A 19,073-nucleotide genomic window follows, 5' to 3' on the forward strand; every position below is an offset into this window, starting at 1 on the left:
TCTAGTGACTTTTACATATAGGGAGGGGAGGGGATGTTCTGATCAACAAAGGGATTCCAGACCAGGATAAAGGAAAAACACAGTTTTGTAGCAAAAGTGAACCCTAACCCAGAACTTTCCAAAGCATATTATGGTGTCAGTGTGAAGTAACACGCGTGGCAAAGACATTAAGGCAGTAGATTCGGTACAGCCAAGATGTAGCAAGGTTTGAAAGTTCCCTGTTAGCAGTAAAAGACACAGTGGAGTAACTACAGAGAGACTTACGTGGCAGCTACCACGTAAAACACTCATTTTCCTGCTGGGCTGGTGAAGACATCCTGTACAGGAGAGCACCACATGGTTTAGACTTCCAGGCACTGCAAAGATTAAGTAGGAGTTAAGTAGTTAGTTCTTCAGCAAAAAACAACCCTGCAATTACACTTCATTAGCAGCACTTGATTTAATGACTAGGGGATGAAGAGGCCTTCCAACCACAGAGATGTTCGCAGGGAACACCACAGCATTCCAGTTGGCAATGTGGCCAGTGGCAACCCCTTCCAAACCTCATCCACTGGTAACTCATCATGCTCTTTCTAGAAGCCCAACAACATGCAGCTCTGCAAACTTTCTGATTTAAAACATCTAAAGACCACAGCATCACCCAGGTTGCCCCCAAATCTTGGATCATTCCACAGCCTCAAGGCTCAGCTCCCTCTGGCACTTAAAAATTCACTCCCAGGAGATCCAGAGCTCAAACCCACCACCAGCCCTTCTCATTCTGGTGCCAGAACCAGCCAAACTCCCTACAAGGTGGCTCTTCCATGGGATGAGGTGGAACAACACAGAGCAACACCTCTGCTTCCTAACAGCCTTTCTCCCAACTCCTGGACACACTTTGCACCATCTCAGCCCCTGGGGCTTCTCACAAGCTGCATCCCTCAAAGACCCTGGACAGCAACAACATTGCCTGGTCCACACCTGGGGAGCTCAAGCAAGATGTTGGGATTTTTGGTGGCCATTTCTAAGCTGCCATTTCTGGGTGGGGTATACACAAAATGCATCATGGTTTTTCTTACACTTGCTAAGGTGAATACAAGCCATACCAGCTATGAGATGGAGAGCAGTTTGCATCAGAAGAGCTCAAACTGGCTGTTATCTAGGCTATTTCTAGAACCCTTGACACTTATTTTCTGGCTGTGACACTTCGCCCTGCTCCTTTTCATTGGATTCCCTCTGAAAACAGCACAGGTTCGAGCAGGTCACTGAACTTCCTCAATAAGACACTGAAATCTCAAAAAAGCCAAGATGGAAAAAAATGCATCTAAGAAGGGACTGCAGGAGACACTGACACATCAGAGCTTTTGGTTTTGCTCTGCTCTATCATACAAGTAGTAACAATAAAAATGGTGCACTTTTCTTCAACAGATCTTGTTTCCTCCTTAGTCACTACCACAGCAAAGTCTGTATTTCATTAGCAGAAGCAACAGTATTCAAGCCTAAGCGCAGAAATCTGACACATCATCACTGGTAGGAAACTAGCTCTGGTTCCACCAAGGGAAGCATACCCCAGTTTTTCTGGCTGCAGCAACTGCAAAGTTGCCATGTTCTTCCCCATTTTGTATAGTGCTCCTTTTAAGACATTAACGAAGATCATTTATCTTGGTAGATTCACTTACGTGCTCCGTTCTGGGTCTCCCAGCAAGTCTCAAAACATCCTGCAGCTATCCTGTGTTTCAGTAAGGAAAATGCTGCCTTTTACTTAAGCCCAAATTAATTATCTGAATTAAAGATGCTTAAAACAAATTATTGGCCATTAGCAAAACATTGCGTAAGTACAACCACGTACGCAGCAAGTACTCTCCTGATGTTAACCACATCAGAGATGAAATAAAAGCAAAGAGGAATTAGAAAGGCATTGAGAACAGTCCAAGCCAAACCGTATCCAGCTTTATTAAAGGTACTTTTCATAAACAATCATGGTAATTTAGGCAGGACATGGGCTACAATCTGCAACATTTTACAACAACTGTCAAATTCCCCTCCCTCCATGGACTACCAGAACGCAAAAGTTGCTATAAAACCGAAGAATCTTCATTTCATACTTGGTAGAGATAGAAGTTTAGAGGGTGGACACTTTCACATTTAGCATGTTGTTTAACAACTCTTCACAAACCTACCCTGACTTTGAGAGGAAAACAAATAAAATGCAGGTTTCTTAATCTGAGGATCCATAATGAAAAAGAGGAAGCACAGCTCCTGGCAGAGCTGCTGTACCCCGAACTGGACACCCTGACAACACACTGGATGGCAAGTCCCAAAATTCCGGTTCTGCCGTTGTTTCGGAGTGATGGATCTGCTCAAACAACGTGGACACCAAAGGGAACATAAAGGGATCTACAAACTGCTGTTCGGAAGTGAGCAACGGGCATCTTGGGAGCTTTGATGTTCACTCGGATGCACTTCACAGAGCTTAACACATGTGCAGCTTGAAGGGATCTCTTCTTCCTCTACTCAGGAAGAGCTCTTCTTCCAAAAAACTGGGAGATGGGGATAACTTTTCTTATTAAAATTTAGGTTCTGAGAAATAGACTAAGTGACATTTGTCCCCACTGCCCCCCCCCCCAACACAACAACGAAGCGGTCTGTGTGCTAACAACATAGCTTAAAAAAAAGTAAAACAAAATTCTGCATTGTTATAAAACTTGATAAAAAATAGTATTTCAAACTGTACAGTCACCAGAAGTACACAGTTATCAAAAATTCACACATTTTACTTGGCTTCACCAGCACCTTCGGCTTTCTGTGCCTGGAAGAGAAAGGGAACCAGTCAATACACACCGTGCACCCGCACCGACAGCTGGTGACTTGCTCTTCCTAAAGAGCAATCCTCTGGACAGAGGGAATTGTATCTGTCACCACTCTGGTTTTTAACAAGGTGAAATCCAACATTCCAGGTACCCGAAAAGGCAACGTGGAGTTGCTTTATTACACCAGTTCAGAACAAGGCAGAACAGTCATTTTCATGTGGCAAACAGACAACTTTAACTCTTTAAGCTCCAAGCAACACCCTCACCTGTAGATGTGGTGTTAAGTGTCAGAAGCAACAGGTCCAAATGATCAAGTGATAATTTGTTGGCGCAAGCCAAGACCTGCCTGTGTGTGACAGCTGATGTGAGACACTCTGCCAGACCCGCTGTTATACCTGGTCTGTTTTGGCATCTCCATTTTCTGCAGGGTTATTTCCCTCCTTGCCAGCATCACCCTTCCCCTTCTTTCCCTTGGGCAACTTCTCGCTCTTCTGTAAATGGAAGATGAGGAATGTTGTTACACTCACTGACAGGCACTGAGCCACAAGAGTCCAAGAACTACACTGATAAAACCCAACCCTGGATGTTGGCATGACAAAAGAACACAACACACAACTGTGAAGAGACTGACAACAACTGCAAAGAGTCTTCCCTTTGGTATTTTTAACGCCAATTCTGTAAACTTCCAAGGTTTTCAGTGCAAGTTTCTAGAAGCGATGACACAGCTCAATTCCATCACCACATACACTATTGTTTTGTTAGTTACGATTGGACTAATCTAACCCTCACAACGCATTTATGTCTCAACAATCACTGCCATAACAACTTACCTTTGGAGCTGCCTTTTTAGGTTTAGGCTCTGGCTTGGGAGGAGCGGGCTTCTGTAAGTGAGAAACACCTCTTAGGTTAGTCAAGTTACTTTAAGAGACACCCACTACCTGGCTTTAAAGCACTCAACCCCAATAGCTTAGCAATAGGAAAGCAAACCAAAACACTTGAACTTGAAGCACTTACTTGGTTTGTTAATTATTCTCCTGCTCCCACAGCATCACACAATGGGGCAATTTGTTAAGCCAGTAACTTTCTTTCAACTGAACAGAGCGTCTCTCCAGAATACCGCACACAGATGCAGTACCTAACACTGAGCTTAAACCTGCTCGGTGTCGGGGCATCTCTGCTCAACAAGAGAATACTCACAGCAGATAACCGCGCTGATCTCCGTTGTGGCTGTTTGAAAAGGAAAATGATTGCATTTAATGTGGTGGATATGAGCTCTCAGGAACTTACACAGGCACTTTCATCTCAAAGCAGTAAAATCACAGGTTCAAGTTTTTAGTCCCCTTTTTGTCCCCTGTTCTCCAGGAACAGGGAACCTGCTCCAGTTGAATCCCTGCTAACAGCTGACAATAATAAAGCAGATCTTTTCATGGTCAAGGATAAAAGAGAGTTAATCCTTTGAAGAATCAGCCTCCATCGAGACCAAGCCTCCCCCTGCTCCCCACTTCATTTCGACCACATCCAACTTCTCTCCAACGTAAACACTTCCCGATCCAACTTTCCTCCAACACTGGAACTCCTTACCTCATCCTTAACTTTGGCCTTATCGCCCTTGGTATCTCCTTCAGCCTAGGACGTGAACACAGGACCCACAAGTTGGGGGGACACACACACACACGCACCCAGCCCCGCACCGCCCGCGATGTGTAACCCCCCCCCCCATCCCAAAAGGAAACGGTTCCCCCCAACCCCCCCCCGCTCCCGGAAGGTGCCAGGCCCCGGGATCCGGGGGAGGGGCCGGAGGCCGCCCCTGCCCCCCCTGCCCCCCCCCTCGCTCCCGCCCACAGCGGCCCCCGCGGGGCCGCCGTTTTGGCGGCAAAGCCGCGCGGCCGCTTCCCGCCCTTTCCCTCCCCCCTCACGCCGACCTCCCGCCAAAACCAACCGGATCGGACCGGACCGGCGCCGCCCGGCGCGCGCCCCTCCCGTTCCCGTTCCCCCCACCCCCCCCCCGCCCGTTAACTCCTGTCCGTGTCCCCCCCCCCACGGGCGCGGCCGGTAACGGTCTCCTCGCCGCCCCGCCTCCATCCCCGGGCCCGTTGCGGCCTCACAACCGTTACCGCCCCGAACGGGAGGGGGGAAACGGGAACGGAGTGGGGGGGGTGTGTGTGTGAGCGCGTAGTCCCGCCCCCCCCACCCAGGCGCTAGCGGCGAAGGGGGGGGAGGGGGGCACCGGGAGTGTAGGCCCCTAGGGCGGAGAGGGGCCCGGCGGCGCCACGTACCTTTCTCTTCGGCATGGCTCCGTGCGGCCGCGCTGTGTGTGTGTGTGTGTGTGAGGGGAGAGCGGAGCGCGGCGTGAAGGGGGCGGAGGGAGAAGGCGGAGGAAGGGCGGAGAGGTGTGGAGCGGGGGGCCGGGCGCGCTGGGTGCGGGGGAAGGAGCGGGGCTGGGTGCGGGGCTGCGAGCGGCGCTGCTGCCGCCGGGGGCTCCGCTGCTCCCACCGACCCCGCGGATGGCGGGGCCGCTGTTTATAAAGTTTTATATAGAGCCGGACGCGGCCCAACCGGTTCCAGCCGGATCCCCACCGCCCCGCGCGCCCATTGGCCAGGCGGGGTCACGTGGGGTGGGGCCAGGCCGGGGAGGGAGGGGATGGGAGAAGATGGGGGGGGGGGGGGGGGAAGCGCTGAGGAGGCGGCGCGCGCGCGCCCCCTCCCCGCTTCCCGCGGGCGGGAAAACGCTGAGGGTGAGGGAGGAGGGGGTGGGGGGGGAGGCAAAAATAAGGAAGAAAAGGTAAAAAGCAGCAATGGGAGGGGGGGGGGAGGGGAGGACCCCACGCACACCTCACCCCCCCCCCCCCTCCTGCCCCGCGGGGAGCTCCTAACCGTCCGCGGCGCGGGGGGGGGAGCGGAGCGGAGCTGTTCGTTCAGCACCGCCGCGGGCACGGCCGGGCCGGGCCCCACCGCAGGGCTCCCCCTGCGGAACGGTGGGGGGATGGGATGGGCAGAAAGAGTGAAGATGAAGGGAAATGACATTAAAACAAACAGGGGCTGCACCCGCAGTCACTTGTAGAGCTGAGCTCCTTCCCGAGGGAAGGGACATGGGAACAGCCATTTGCTGCAAATCCGGATACAAGATGCACACTGCACCGGGCCCAAACTTCTCATCTCTTAATGGAGCCCAAGGAGCACTCACCCCTCCCTGTTACCCCTCAGGCTTTACCAGACCCCAAAGGCTGCGGCTGACTTCTCACATCTTCATACAGGTGAATTAGGGGAGTTAAATTCTCCCTGAGTAAGTCTGTAGCTCTATTGCATAGAACCAGCCTGGTTTGGGTTCGAAGGGACCTTAAAGCTCCTCCAGCTCCAACCCCTGCCACAGGCAGGGGCCCCTTCCACTGGAGCAGCTGCTCCAAGCCCCTGTGTCCAACCTGGCCTTGAGCACTGCCAGGGATGGGGCAGCCACAGCTCCTCTGGGCACCCTGTGCCAGCGTCTCAGCACCCTCACAGGGGAGAGCTTGTGCCTAAGAGCTCAGCTCAGTCTCCCCTCGGGCAGGTTCAAGCCATTCCCCTTGGCCTGTCCCTGCACCCCTTGTCCAAAGCCCCTCTCCAGGTCTCCCATCAGCTCCCTTTTGGTATTTCCACAACTGCCACCAAGGTTCACTGGAAAGATGTGTCCCTGAACGTCACAGTTTGCCTGTATAACTCATGGCCAACCCCAACTGGAAGGCTTAACGGAGACCTGACATTTTACTGGATTAACCAATGCAGGTCGGATAAACCATCAGGTAACTCAAGCCTTTTCCTTTGTGAAGGGCATTTTTCTCCTCCCCTACTCCAGCAAAGGCTATTTTATAAAGGGCCTCTTTCCCTACAAGGTTTTTGTAAACCAGATCCTTCAATTCCCACCCTTGCAACAGCAGTGCTACAGTGTGAAAAAACCACTGCTGTAGCTTTAGTCACCTACATCATCGCAACATAACCAAACCCCTTTTTAAGGTAAAAATACATCCTCGGGTAGAAAACAGCTCTGGCCAAGCAGACTGCAGAGTGCTTCATCTCATGCAGAGCAAACTATTTCCACAAACAGCTTCCTGGAAGGTGAAGACAGAGAAAAGGAAAACAACAGCAAGAGAAGTTTCCAATCGACAGCTCCCATTGTCTCACCATGCTTTTAGCCAAGCTACTGTTTGCTACTTACGCAAGAGGAGGTACGTGCAACGGAGCTTCACTCAGCCAAGCCTTGGGGTAGCAGCAAATTGCTCACATCAGACTGTAAAGAGAACACAGCCTTCAAATTGTTTCCAGTCTAACAGGAATCAGATGAGGAGTCTGTCACAGGTTAAACAATACCATACTAGACCCAGAGACCAACTTCATCACACCTTAGGATAAGAAGCTCTACATACTTTTAGGTGTTCAGCTTGGGGTTTAAGTGAGTTTGGTACGAACAGGCTTTATTCACAATTTGACAATAGTTATCCTCTTCACAATCACAAAGTGCTGGGTTTGCAGCACTGACAAGTCTTTTGACTCTGCATTTGCCTCGTTTTCACCTGGAGGTAGAAAGGAACACTTGAAATCCAGCACTAGCTGCTACTGCTGCACCTGGATGCACATCAGAAAACAAATCAAGACATTTTCTGGTATTTTGACCATGGGGACGGAAACCAGGAGAAATTAGTGGATATGGGCTTGGAAATAAGCTAGCCCATGTCCCTGCTGGTGGAACTCTGAAAACAAACCACACTCCACAGCTGCTCTGGCCACTCCAAGTGCAATCAGTTAAATAATCCTTCAAAACCATATTGGCTAGGGGCAGAGGTTGGTTTTGGTACTGTATTCTGAGCCATGAAGTTAATTCCCAGCCATTCTTCATTGCCTGCTCAGAGATTTTGCTAATCACTGATACTCAGCTTCAACATCAGCATCTTTGGCATTTGGGTTTTCCCAACACACAGGGCTCAGAAGGGATCACAAGACTTTGGAGTATCTTTTCTCCCTTACAGCAAGGCTAATACCACCTCAGTTTAGCTCTTTGGAAGACAAGAGCAGATCCAAACCAGCAGAGTAAGGTGGAGAAAAGCCAAGATGCTCTCATGAAGTAGGCAGCGGGGAGTATCTCTGCCACTGCTTGGCTTGAGGCTCCCTTCTACACCAGGAATTACCCTCTCCCTGCAGGAAGCAAGGCTCCCTTTATTGGACAGCAGAGGAAATCTCCACAGAGATTCACTATGGAAAGAATTCAAGTCTCACTGATTTAACAGGACTGAATCGGTTTGCCTGGGCCAATTCATGAGGAGTCAAAACACAACTAGAGGCTTGTTTCAGGTAACTTCTTGTCACCAAAGGGCCCAGACCTGTAAAGTATCAAGCAGCAGAGATACAGTGGGGTGTGCTTATTCTCCATCAGCAGGAGCAGGGAGGCAAGTCAGGACGGCACTACCTTCCTCAGCAGCATTCACAGCACTAGAAGGCTTCACAGTACACTCTGTCCCTGCCCTCGGTCAGGACCAGCAGGGACAAGTCCTACAGCAGCCCTGCATCCCCACAGCGAGTGAATTCCTCAGGGCAGCAGCTGTTCCCTCTAACACGGATTAAAATGGTCCTCCCATGAAGAACCCAGCACCTGTGTCATGCGGACACCGAACACAATCTCTCAAAGAAGTCCGCTCTCTTGTGCTCCAGTGCCTGCAGGAAGCTCTGGATTCTCTCCTCCCTCATGGCAGTGCATTTCTGCAACAGTGTCCATCGGCGCCGTGAGTCTCCGTGGGATGCAACCCCTTCCTGCTGCAGCTTCTTTGCCACATAAGCCTGATCACTTTCCATCTGCTGTCGCCTCCTTTCCTCCATGTAGGAGTCTCTGGCCTTCTAGAGTGAAAAGCAGTAAGAGTGTTAGCACTTTAGTGGACCTTTTAGCTTATCTGTGTTCAAGCAACATAGGTTATGGAAGAAACAGCCTCTGCTTGGGCCATCAGGCTGCAGGTTAAATAAAGGGTGGCCCTGCACGTGCCTCCTCCAGCTTGACTGGTTATAAAGAGATACAGAGATACGCTTCTGGACCTTCTCCCCAGGAGCAAGGTCTGCTCACAGCATCAGCTCCTAGGCAAAATAGTTAAAGGTCATACAGATTGTGTAGAAACCCTCAGATATTGAGGAGGGACAGCACACAGGAGGGCTTTTAAACCATAGATGTACACACAATCTATCCTCACCAGTGCCACTGCAGAATCTTTGATCCCATTCACATGGCATCTGAAAGGGGTTACAGGATTCAGAACAATCATTTATGGGGCAATTCTTTGAGCAGATGATCAGCTACTGAGCTAAATCAGCTACAGCATAAAGCATGAGTGGGCTCAGCATTATTAGTGATCTAATAATGTCCTGGCTCCAGACACACCAGGATGGGCAGGAGAAAGGTAGAGGCAGTAGCCACCCTTGCCTACCCTTCAAGGACTGGAATATTTTTACAGAGCATCACTTTGGGATTTCTTATTGCACATTTCATAACCTGCAACCTCCAACAGCAAACACACATCTGCAGCCTTCAGTTCTAGAAAAGCAAGAATAGAACTGGTCACTGTGACATAGCCTGACACATGCACACACTCACTGGGGAGTGCTGGCCTTTCAAACAAGCAAGAAAGAATTATTCTAATGAGAGCCTGACTCACTCTTCACCACACTTTCCCCATGCCTCAGTCTATGCTCCAGTACTGTAAATTAGCATTTGTTGTGCTGGCAACAAGAGTGGAAACATCCCCAGCTACAGAAAGCCCAGTGAATTGACAGCACTCCACTGCTGCAGCTCTGTTTAGTTGAAATGCAGAGATCATGAGCCTGTTCCACCCCTGAAAGAGTGAAACTCTGCCTGTTCACCAGGAAAGGCTTGGCATGACCCCTTCCACAGGGCAGCTTTGCCAACCAACATCTGCACCCTCTTCCTGGGTGCACCGCACACTGAGTTACAGCTAATCCTGGGGCTAAGTGGGGACCAACAACCAGCTAGGAGACTCCCTTGAGCAGCAGGCTAAGGGGGAAATGAAGACAGCCATTAAAAGTGATGCTTTGAGTTGATGGAAGGAGAATGGCTTTTGTCAACACCTCCAAATCAAGGTGGTTGGAGGTTTTTTTATGTACCTTGTTAAACCTTCCATCCAGCTGCCCATCCACACTGTAACTGTCTCCAGTGTCCTGAACACAGCAGCACTCTCCCAAAGCAGACACAGCTACTGCTATATACTGTGGTTTCTCAGCAAATCAACCCCGGAGCCCCAAGCCCTAAATCTGATCTGTTCCTTCGAGTGAGATGTCCTCCCTTCTGCACAACTGGACTGCATCCCTTGAGAAAAGGGCAGCCTTATATACTGCAAAGTGGATCTTACAGCAAGAAAACTGACGAAAGAACAAAGCTGGACAATAAGAAACCTTGACAATAACATAGCATGAACACACACAGCCACAAATGAGAACGAAGAAAAGACGAGACAAGCTGAGAACAGAAGCAGCATTTGTCACCCATCAGAAATGAGCACTAGGAGCAAAGGCAGAACAGTGACCTTACTGTTCAACACTGTTCAAGACAGAGGCCAAGCTGATGTCAACGACAAACACTACTGCCTTTTTTGCTTTTCTCTTCATGCAGAAGGTGAATTGTCATTAGTTGTACTAATACAATGAGTTGCTGGTAGCAAAAGGGCAGAAATAGGAATCAGTGAGGTTAAGGACGTGGGGCATTTGGACATTTCCAGACTGACTGGACCTGATTAAACTCACCCATAACCATGGCTGTCTATAGTCTCTGACAGCTCTCAGAGGTGAGAAAGGTCCCTGAAGGTAGAAAAGGGCAATATAATGCCTGTCTTTAAAAGTAGAGGACCCAAATAATTAAGGAACAGACACACTCAGCAACCAGATAGAGTGGAAGTAAGAGTCACCACAGTGAATTCCTACTCCTGCCAGTCACTTCTGTCACTGTGCTACAAGCTGGTGCCCCCCCACACACATACTTTTCCCCATCAAGAGCTCCAGCTCCCAGATTTGTTTTGCTTTAAAAATAACCAGATTACTAAATCACTACTAACTTGGCCAGACTTATCAGCACCAGGTCATGGAGAGCTCACAACAAAGGATCTAAGAGGAGAGGAACAATGACAGCAAGCAATAAGAACAACCTCAAGCAGGCACATCTGGACCCACCAGAAAGAGGACACTTGTCCAGTCTCATAATGCAGGCAGCCTCACTTCAGCTCCCAGAAAGGAAACTCTAAAGCTACTTGTAACAAGCCTAAAAGCAAGAGTTGGAGGAAGAGCATGCAGATTCTCCCTGCTCATTCCACAGTGAACTCAGCAGTCTTTGCATAAACCACGGATGAAGTGCTTTGAGTTGAACGGGCTGATTTTCTCCTGTAGCAAACCAGGAGTACTTCCTCACTCTGTCCTGTCAGCTGAGGAGTGGAGACAGATACTTCCAGCTGGTGGAATGAGCAATGAGTAATAAAGACAGTGGCGACTTCAGATTATTTTAGGTATTCCTCAAAAGAGAGGAGTCTGGCCACACGCTAAGATACAACAAACCACATAGGTACAGGAGAAGCCACACGTCCAGCATCACCTGCTACTGAAACAAGATTACCCACACTGGATGAAAAGTCCCTCTGGTCCCACCTGGTGCACTCTCACCTGATCTTCAGCACGTTGCTGTGCAGGGAACATGTTGTGTTGAGCTTTCCATCCCTCTCCAGCTCCCTTACCTGTAAAGCACTGTAGTTCATCTGGAACCGAAGGATAGCCTCACACAAGTTCCAAAAGGAATATTCTGGCCACAAGACTGACTGAAACACCAGGCATGAATGGGACGTCTGCAGAAAGCAAGATCACCAATAATTTAGTCATGTAGTAAGGCAAAAGTCATCAAGATGCAGCTTTAATGGTCAAACTATGCCAGATCTCCCACAAAGATTTTACCCAAGCTGTGTTATCAGATTCTACTTAAAATGAAATAAATACTGGCCAGGAGAGTTTGAAATTACACAATGTAGAGTCTTAACAATTAGTTTTTAAATGCTGGGACACCAGTCATCCATTTCTGCAAAGATACCAGCAGAATTCTTTCTTATACTATGTTGGCCTTCACAGAGGTATTTTTTTATAGGCTTAAGCATCACAGACTTATAACAAAACTAAAATAGCAACACTGGACTACCAAAAGCTGAGTTAAAGGAATAACAGATGAACTGAGGATCAGGACATGACATGACATTTAATCAAATGACATCCTGTGTTGCTCCTTACTGCCCACTCATAGCATTTAAACTGCTTAATGAACCGAGGTGCACTGAATTGATTCTAATGCTGCATGATTCAAGTTTCCAAATTAAAAACCTATTTTTGCTATCAAGGTCCTCCCAGTTTCAGGGAAAAGTGGTCCTATGACCATTACTACAATATCTAACACTTAAGGACTCTGTATGACTCTTAAAATTGTGATGCTACAGAAACTTAGTCTCAATTCTATACAATCACCACCATAAGGACATTTTCCTTGACATCAGAGAATCATCCTGAAAGCATGACTTCCTCCTAGTTTGGGGCCATCAGGACACACACAATTGGTAGTGAAGGGAAATTTGCACTACTGCTCTGGCATGTGAGGTGGCAGAGCACAAGCACAATCACACATTCTCCTTTGCTACTCATGCTGTAATCCATGACACGGGCAAGAGTGCAGGTCCTCCAAAAACACAGGGAGGAGAGAGGGTGCCTTGGAAGGCAACCACAACTCAGGCCAGACAGCTTCTGTGAACCTGCTACTTAAATAACTTGGAATAAGAACATTTGATGTGGTTGCTTAAAGGCAGTTGGGTTTTGGCTGTGTACATGTAAAACAAAATGTTAGCCTTAAGTAAAGCACCTCACTCAAATGTTCTCCTGCAAAATGTGAGTTACGAAGAAGTCAATAAGGCCTAGCACAGAAGAGAGAAATGGAAGCAGCTTTGAATACTGTAACTGCAAATACATGAGCTTTACATGCATTAAGAACTTACTAGGTTTGAGCTTACCAGCCTCATCATGATGATTTGACTATGCCAGCCTTAGAACCCATCTTCTGGGGTCTTGTTTCAGTATGAAAGTCTAACAAACTTCTGAAGCCATGACAAGTCAAGCATATACCTTAGGTGTGTTACAGGGCTACACCTCTAGCTGGAACGTCACAAACACGTCTCCCAGGGATGTAGAAATCTTCCTCATCCCAGGAAACTTGTCGCCAGGTTAAATTAAAGCCAGGAATTTACTAACAAATGAGGAATTACCTAAATGTGAGGCACAAAGGATGAGCAATTCACGATTTCCTTAGCTGCTGTCAGCTAGACTAATTTGTGAGTTCCTATTGTTTTCAGGATGATACAGTGTCAGACTCATGCTGCAAAGTATTTTAGGCAATCACAGAACTGCAAGAAACAGGTTCCTCAGAGATGCCCCGGCACTTAGTCCATCCAAGAAGTTACCTAACTCCTGGCAGAAAGAGTTTAAGAGCCCTCATGTCAGCTCATGCCTGAAGTCAGCAGAACACTCTGATATAAAGATGGAATATGTCAAGAAGAAAACAAAGACTTTACCTGCCAGAGTAGGAAATCACTCAGTCGAACCTCTCCAGAGGTTCGAATCAGGAGGTCTGGGTCAGGAGAGTTGTTGGTGTACAGACACTTATCAAGCAATGATTCAGACACGTCACTAAGAGAGACAGAGGCATCTTATTGAGATCACTTTCCTGACCCGACAGAGGTGGCACTGCTAAATCAAAATTACTGAGGGGTTTGGTTTCTTTCTGAAAACAGGAATGTGGATTAAAACTGGGTGGTGGAGCCGTACCACAGCCTGTCATCAACTTGCTTCTGATGGACACTGCTGTCTGTTCCACAGGCTATTTCCAATGTTCCTTCCGCCCCCAAAGCATCCCCCGTGTGCTCTTGTGATGGAACCAGACTATGAGGACTTCCATCTGGAGCAGAGAGCACAACACTAACTACTCCATCTCCTCCAGAGTGGAGGAACAGCTTAGTATTCATGATTCATCTGCTGTTTGACCTCATAGCTAAGACTGCCAGCCAAGCAGCCAATTGTCATGGCATAAAATCTGCCTTCACATTTAAACTAGCTTAAGACACAGACCTAATTTCTCTTCTGTCTTGGTTGTGTATCTATTGCCATGGTAACTGTTGTAATAAAAACCAAACATTGCATCGTAGCTTTAAGTCATTTGTTCCAGTCATACTGGTTTAATGAGATCTATTTAAAAGCCACTTGGCTTTTGAGGGTTTAGTAACAAAGCGTAGGTGGGAAGAGAGGCAGTTTCATCTATGAAGCCTCTCAGGGAAAGACAAGTTACCTGGGTTCGAGCAGTCCTTGTTGCACCCCCCATGCCATCTCCCTGACAGCGTTGCTGATTTCATGTCTCGATGTGTATGCAAAGCAAACATTTAGAAAGCATCTGAAAAGAGAAAGATGTGAAAGACTAACCTAAGGAAGGTCCAGCAGATAACAGAGGGAATATCTACATCTGTTACATGTGCTTGTAGGACAAAACACATAAAAAGGCACAGCATGTTTGCCAAGTCTCAGCCTTCAGGCAGTAGATGCAAGGTATCAGCTACTTCAAGCTGTGTGTTACTTACTTGTTGTAGTTCCTCGTTGCCAGCACAGCTTGGGCAATCAGCTCCTGAATATCCAAGGGCAGAAGTGGCAGGTCCCCAAGGACACGGATGCACACACCATGTTTCTTCAGGTTCTCCCTACACCCAACAAGAAAAGTGAGGACTACAGAAAACAGATCAGTCTCTACAAGTGCCAGATCTGCCTTGTTCAACTGGATGAAGACAGGAAGCAGCAGGCACAGCTCAAAATTAGAAAAAGGCAAAATGACCAAATGTTTCTCAGATGTGGAAAGCTGCCTTAGATTTGATCATCCCAAACTGTTCATGAAGGTGAACTGACCATTCCCCATATGAGTTCCTGAGGTACAAATGTAACCAAAGAACTAGAAAATTATCATAGATTAGGCATTCCTACCTGAAGTTATGAAAATCCACATGGGAAATGGAATACAACCATAGACTCCTGGCATCTAAATCTAATTACAAATTAAGATGACTAATGGTAACCCTCAGAGTGGCACAGCTACCTTCTGGTGCAAGGGAAGATTAATGTATCAATGAAGATGGTGAAGTGAGCATCAGAGGAGACAGGGAATCATCCATGCCTGCTATAGCAGTACTCTGAGCAGACAGGACATCCCATGGGATCTTATGGCTTCCTGCTGCTGTTTTCTGCTACAAACTCCCTGATGAAGGGCTGCATTGGGCAGAAAGCAGGGAAATGGTCTCTTTGAATCACAGAGTACTGCAATGCTCAGGTAGCCCTGACCTTCCCAACTCCTACCAACACACCCAAGCTATTCTTTCCCTCCTTCCAGCTGTGCTCTTTCACTGCCTTTCAAATTTACTTTGACCAGATAAGGACCCCTTCTGTGCATCAGTCAGGCATGGGGAAACCAACATATCCACTGAGTCACTGGGCAACACAGCACTGTAACACTCCTCCCTGCTCAACCAGACCTCTACTAGTTTCATCTACTCACAATACATTAACTAGTTCTCCAACTCCAACAAGTGATTTAACACTGTGTGCCCATATGTAGAAGTCTCAGGTTACCACAACTCAAGCTGCTGAGCTAAACTCTGATCTGCCAAGAATATTGTGACAGAGTTTAAGACCAGGCTTTGAGACTTCATGGAAAGAAGGCACAGAGCATCTTGTGCTAAGCAGGAATTCCTGACTGTGCTGTGCTTATTTGAAAGCTGCGTTGTCCCAGCTGCTTGCATGGGATTGTTGCAGTGAGCCATAGGATACAGACACAAATCCAGTGTGCATGGGGACTGCGCTCACTCAGGAGCTGTACATCCCATCCGGGCGGGCAGAGTCCCTCAACCCGAAACTCTGGCTGGAGATAAAGGCTTCCTTCATTTAATCAATTTTCACAATTAGTAGCATCCCTGTAAACAACTCCTAACCATGTTCTGCTTTAGTTCCACAATGTGGGACACAGACATGATAAGATTCTTACTGTTCTTCCAGTAGGCGGCTAAATTTCTGCCTTGCCAAATCCATTAGTCCATCCACCTCCTCCTTGGAGCGTTTAAAGTTCTCAATACTAAAGGCATAAACAGTAACCTCCCGAATGCCAAGGTTTAAACACCACCGCAGTGTCTGCAAGAAGACAAAACAGAGTGAAAAACAGAAGCCGGATGAGCAGACTCAGACAATCAGGTCAGCAAGACCCAGCTTCTCCACTGCTGTAACCTTCCTGTTGTTTTCCACTATGCTAAGACTGGATTATAAGAAACAGCCACAGAAAGCTGCCAATAAAACCTACTTGATGAGAATTTCAGATTCATTTTAAAGAACAGGAAGAAAAGAGCACTTCTATGGATGAGAATCCATAACAGATATGGGACTAATGCAGCCAGGGAAAGCACCTCTTGCAGATAACACTATGAATTATTTAATGCCATACCTTTCAAAATCTTTTCAAAGAAATTGAACTTGTTTCACAGAATTAAAAGCCTCAAGATCTGCAAGATGGGTATTTTAATACAGTGCAAAACAGAGGGGGAAAAAAATAGCTGATGAGAATGACTCTGCAAGATAGCAGACAGACAGTAGGTTAAGCTGGGAACCCTGATGACTAACATCAGCTACAAGCACAGGTCTGACTCCAGTGAGGAAAAGGAACACAACACACCAGGAAACATGGCTCAAGCTTTCAATACACAACTCAAAGGTAGCAAATGTCCTCCCACCTGAGCCAGCTTATCAAAGCCTTGCGAGTGCCCCTGCTGCCTCTCCACGTGACACTTGCGGGCGTAACGGCGGTTGCCATCCATGATGAAGGCCACATGCTTGGGCATTGGACCTGCCTGGAAAATGAGGAGAAACTCAACGTAGGAAGCAGCCCAGCTGGCATCTTGCACTGCAGACAGTTTAGGGCCACCATTCCTGGCAGCGCTGCCTGTTTGTAGGATTGCAATGTTATCTCCTAGATTCAAGTCTGGAGGTGGAAGGAGCACAATGTTAATGACCCCGTTGCTAACCCCAGTTTAGGCTCTCTAAAAAGTATATCAGTATTGACATATCTGCCTAAACTGAACAGCAGCTTGGCCCTCCCCATTTCTGTCGTGTAACAGAGAGCTGCTGTAAGCAGCAGTGCCACAGCTACCCCTCTGCAGCCATGGGGAGAGTGTACGCAGGGTTATGCTGCTGCTATTGCAAGTATATGTTATTTCAGAGTACGAGGGCATTCTCACAGACACTTCAGAGAAAACAAAGGAAATCATAAGACCTTCTCCCACTTGAGTATTCTTTTCCATCAGGTCTGCACAGACCCATTCACAAGGTCATTGTCACCAGTCTCAAGACTCTGCTGAGCAGAAGAGTCTTCCTGGAACCAGTGAGTTGTTATTCTTATCAAGAGAAACTCAGTTTCATTTCTTAAGACTCACAATCTGACCATCTTGCTTCTCTCCCTTCTCTTTTCATGCCCTGCCTTCATCAGTAAGGGCACACACCATGGAAGCCTGGGAGTGTAAGCTCATTATTGGCAAGCACTGCCTACAGCCTTGCTCATTTGCAAGGCTAAGCTTAAGTAATCTTCTGTCCTTGAATACTAAGGGATGTACATGCAGTGCCAGCACCAACACATACCCTTTCTAGAACACTGCCTTTCTAGAACAGAGCAGCCACAAAGGCAGCTCCACTCTGCACCCTGATGAACCTCCCAGTCCCTCACCACAGGTAACCAAATTAACTCCTTACCTTAATGATGTTGGCACAAAATCTCTCTATGATGGTCAGCTCACCCTCTCTGATCCACGACATGTTTTACCAAGAGCTTCTTTTCTTTTTCAATGGGAAGATGAAAATAAAAGGGTTAGAAGAGTTTGAGCCCAAAGCAACGCTACAAAATTATCACCTTAGAAAAATAAGCTTAGACTAGCTGCTTTGTAGCCCTTTCTATCATCTGTGCAAGTACTTTGATAAGCAGAAAATGGGGGAGCTCAGAAATGAGCACTGGAATTTTCCAGCGTGTGTCAGCAAATTGGATTCTTTGGTAACAAGAAGAAAACCCACATATTGCATCTTCCAGCCGAGGTGCTGGTGGATTGGGACAGACCCACAGTTTGGGCAACCATCAGGAACGTCACAGGGGGGCAGCAGCACAAACTGACCTTCAAGGCTTTTGTGTTGGGAGCTGCTGGAAATCCTTCAAATGACGCAACCCTCTACACCACCAACTGCTCTGCACTTGTGTCATGACTGATATTGCTTTTCCTTCACAAGGAGCACTTTCAGCTCCACAGCTACAGAAATACTGGTGGGTTTACCACATTATCTGCACATCAAATACCAAGATCTGGTTTGAGTTATCAAATCTGCTGAACTTCCACATTAACTTTCAACTCCCTCTGCTAGGAACACTGAGAATGCAGACAAAGCAGCTTTGAACAGAGAGCTGCGGGGGCAACAGTCCAGATCCAGCCACCCATCTAGGGACCAGAACAGATTCAAATTACACCGACTGCATTAGTTTCCCTCGGGGCCTCCTCTGCCTCCTTCCTCAGGAAGATGTTCAGCTACAGAGGCATCCACAAAGCATTAAGGCAAAGAACTGCTGAGCCTCGGAAGTTACTGAAGCTCTTAACGCTCTCCTTGACCAGCTCTGTCTGAAAACACATCATCTTCCACCGCTGTCAACGCAACCCGCCCTTCCCGTGTCACTTCACACACTGACCTTACAGAACCCCCTTCACACACTCACCTTACAGAACCCCCTTCACACAGGCGCCCCGTGCCCGCAAACCGAGACAGAGCACGGGACACACACACACACGACCCGCTCCCGCCCAGCCCGTGGGCACAGGACCTTCAGGCCGCACCTCCTGCGGGGCGAGCAGGGGCTGAGGTAGCGGGGGGCGAGGCCGCAAGGAGCGCCCGCTCTGGGGGCGGCCTTCAGGCCTCCTCCGGCTCCCTGAGGGGAGGGAAGGGGTGGCCGGCGGGGGACACCCGTTGGAAGGGGACACCTCCCACAGCACCATACAGCACCGCACAGCACCACAGCCCCAAAGAGCTGCCCGGCTCTGCCCGGCTCCCACCCCGGTCCCGGTCCCACCACCGCCCGTTACCTCTGCCGGCGCCGCCGCCTCAGCCTTCCCCAGAGGATGACGTGTCCTTCCGCCTACG

General features: G+C 48.2%; 2 protein-coding genes across 3 annotated transcripts; both read right to left on the minus strand.

Annotated features, from left to right (window-relative positions):
* Positions 1-1,899: 1,899 nt before the first annotated feature.
* HMGN2 (high mobility group nucleosomal binding domain 2) lies at positions 1,900-5,224 on the minus strand. The gene is made up of 6 exons (XM_034069176.1): positions 5,063-5,224; positions 4,368-4,412; positions 3,984-4,013; positions 3,617-3,667; positions 3,182-3,277; positions 1,900-2,785 (listed from the first exon to the last, which is right to left on the minus strand). Exons 1-6 carry the CDS (start codon positions 5,075-5,077, stop codon positions 2,750-2,752), a joined length of 273 nt encoding a protein of 90 aa, XP_033925067.1. The 5' UTR covers positions 5,078-5,224; the 3' UTR covers positions 1,900-2,749.
* A 1,968-nt stretch (positions 5,225-7,192) lies between these two features.
* Positions 7,193-19,073, minus strand: DHDDS (dehydrodolichyl diphosphate synthase subunit). Of its 2 annotated transcripts, none has more exons than XM_031043372.2 (9): positions 19,016-19,073; positions 17,649-17,732; positions 16,637-16,753; positions 15,901-16,043; positions 14,453-14,569; positions 14,167-14,268; positions 13,397-13,511; positions 11,531-11,638; positions 7,193-8,645 (listed from the first exon to the last, which is right to left on the minus strand). In XM_031043372.2, the coding sequence occupies exons 2-9, from the start codon at positions 17,709-17,711 to the stop codon at positions 8,409-8,411; spliced, it is 1,002 nt and encodes a 333-aa protein (XP_030899232.1). In that variant the 5' UTR covers positions 17,712-17,732; positions 19,016-19,073; the 3' UTR covers positions 7,193-8,408. The 2 variants fall into 2 exon arrangements, with proteins under 2 accessions (XP_030899232.1, XP_030899233.1); XM_031043373.2 differs by having other exon boundaries at positions 17,649-17,727; positions 19,016-19,062.

This window comes from Melopsittacus undulatus, chromosome 14, assembly GCF_012275295.1.
Source record: "Melopsittacus undulatus isolate bMelUnd1 chromosome 14, bMelUnd1.mat.Z, whole genome shotgun sequence".
Taxonomy (NCBI): Eukaryota; Metazoa; Chordata; class Aves; order Psittaciformes; family Psittaculidae; genus Melopsittacus; species Melopsittacus undulatus.

Bases quoted from the DNA above. Each gene is read 5' to 3' on its own strand.
- HMGN2 (XM_034069176.1), bottom strand. The intron at 4,014-4,367 runs GTAAGGAGTTCC...CTTTTCAAACAG, and splicing joins AGGCCAAAGTTAAGGATGAG to CCACAACGGAGATCAGCGCG. The intron at 3,278-3,616 runs GTAAGTTGTTAT...TTCCATTTACAG, and splicing joins CTAAAAAGGCAGCTCCAAAG to AAGAGCGAGAAGTTGCCCAA.
- DHDDS (XM_031043372.2), bottom strand. From the start codon at position 17,711: ATGTCGTGGATCAGAGAGGGTGAGCTGACCATCATAGAGAGATTTTGT. The intron at 16,754-17,648 runs GTAAGGAGTTAA...CTCATTTTCCAG, and splicing joins TTTGTGCCAACATCATTAAG to GCAGGTCCAATGCCCAAGCA. The intron at 14,269-14,452 runs GTAAGTAACACA...TTCTCTTTTCAG, and splicing joins GCAACGAGGAACTACAACAA to ATGCTTTCTAAATGTTTGCT.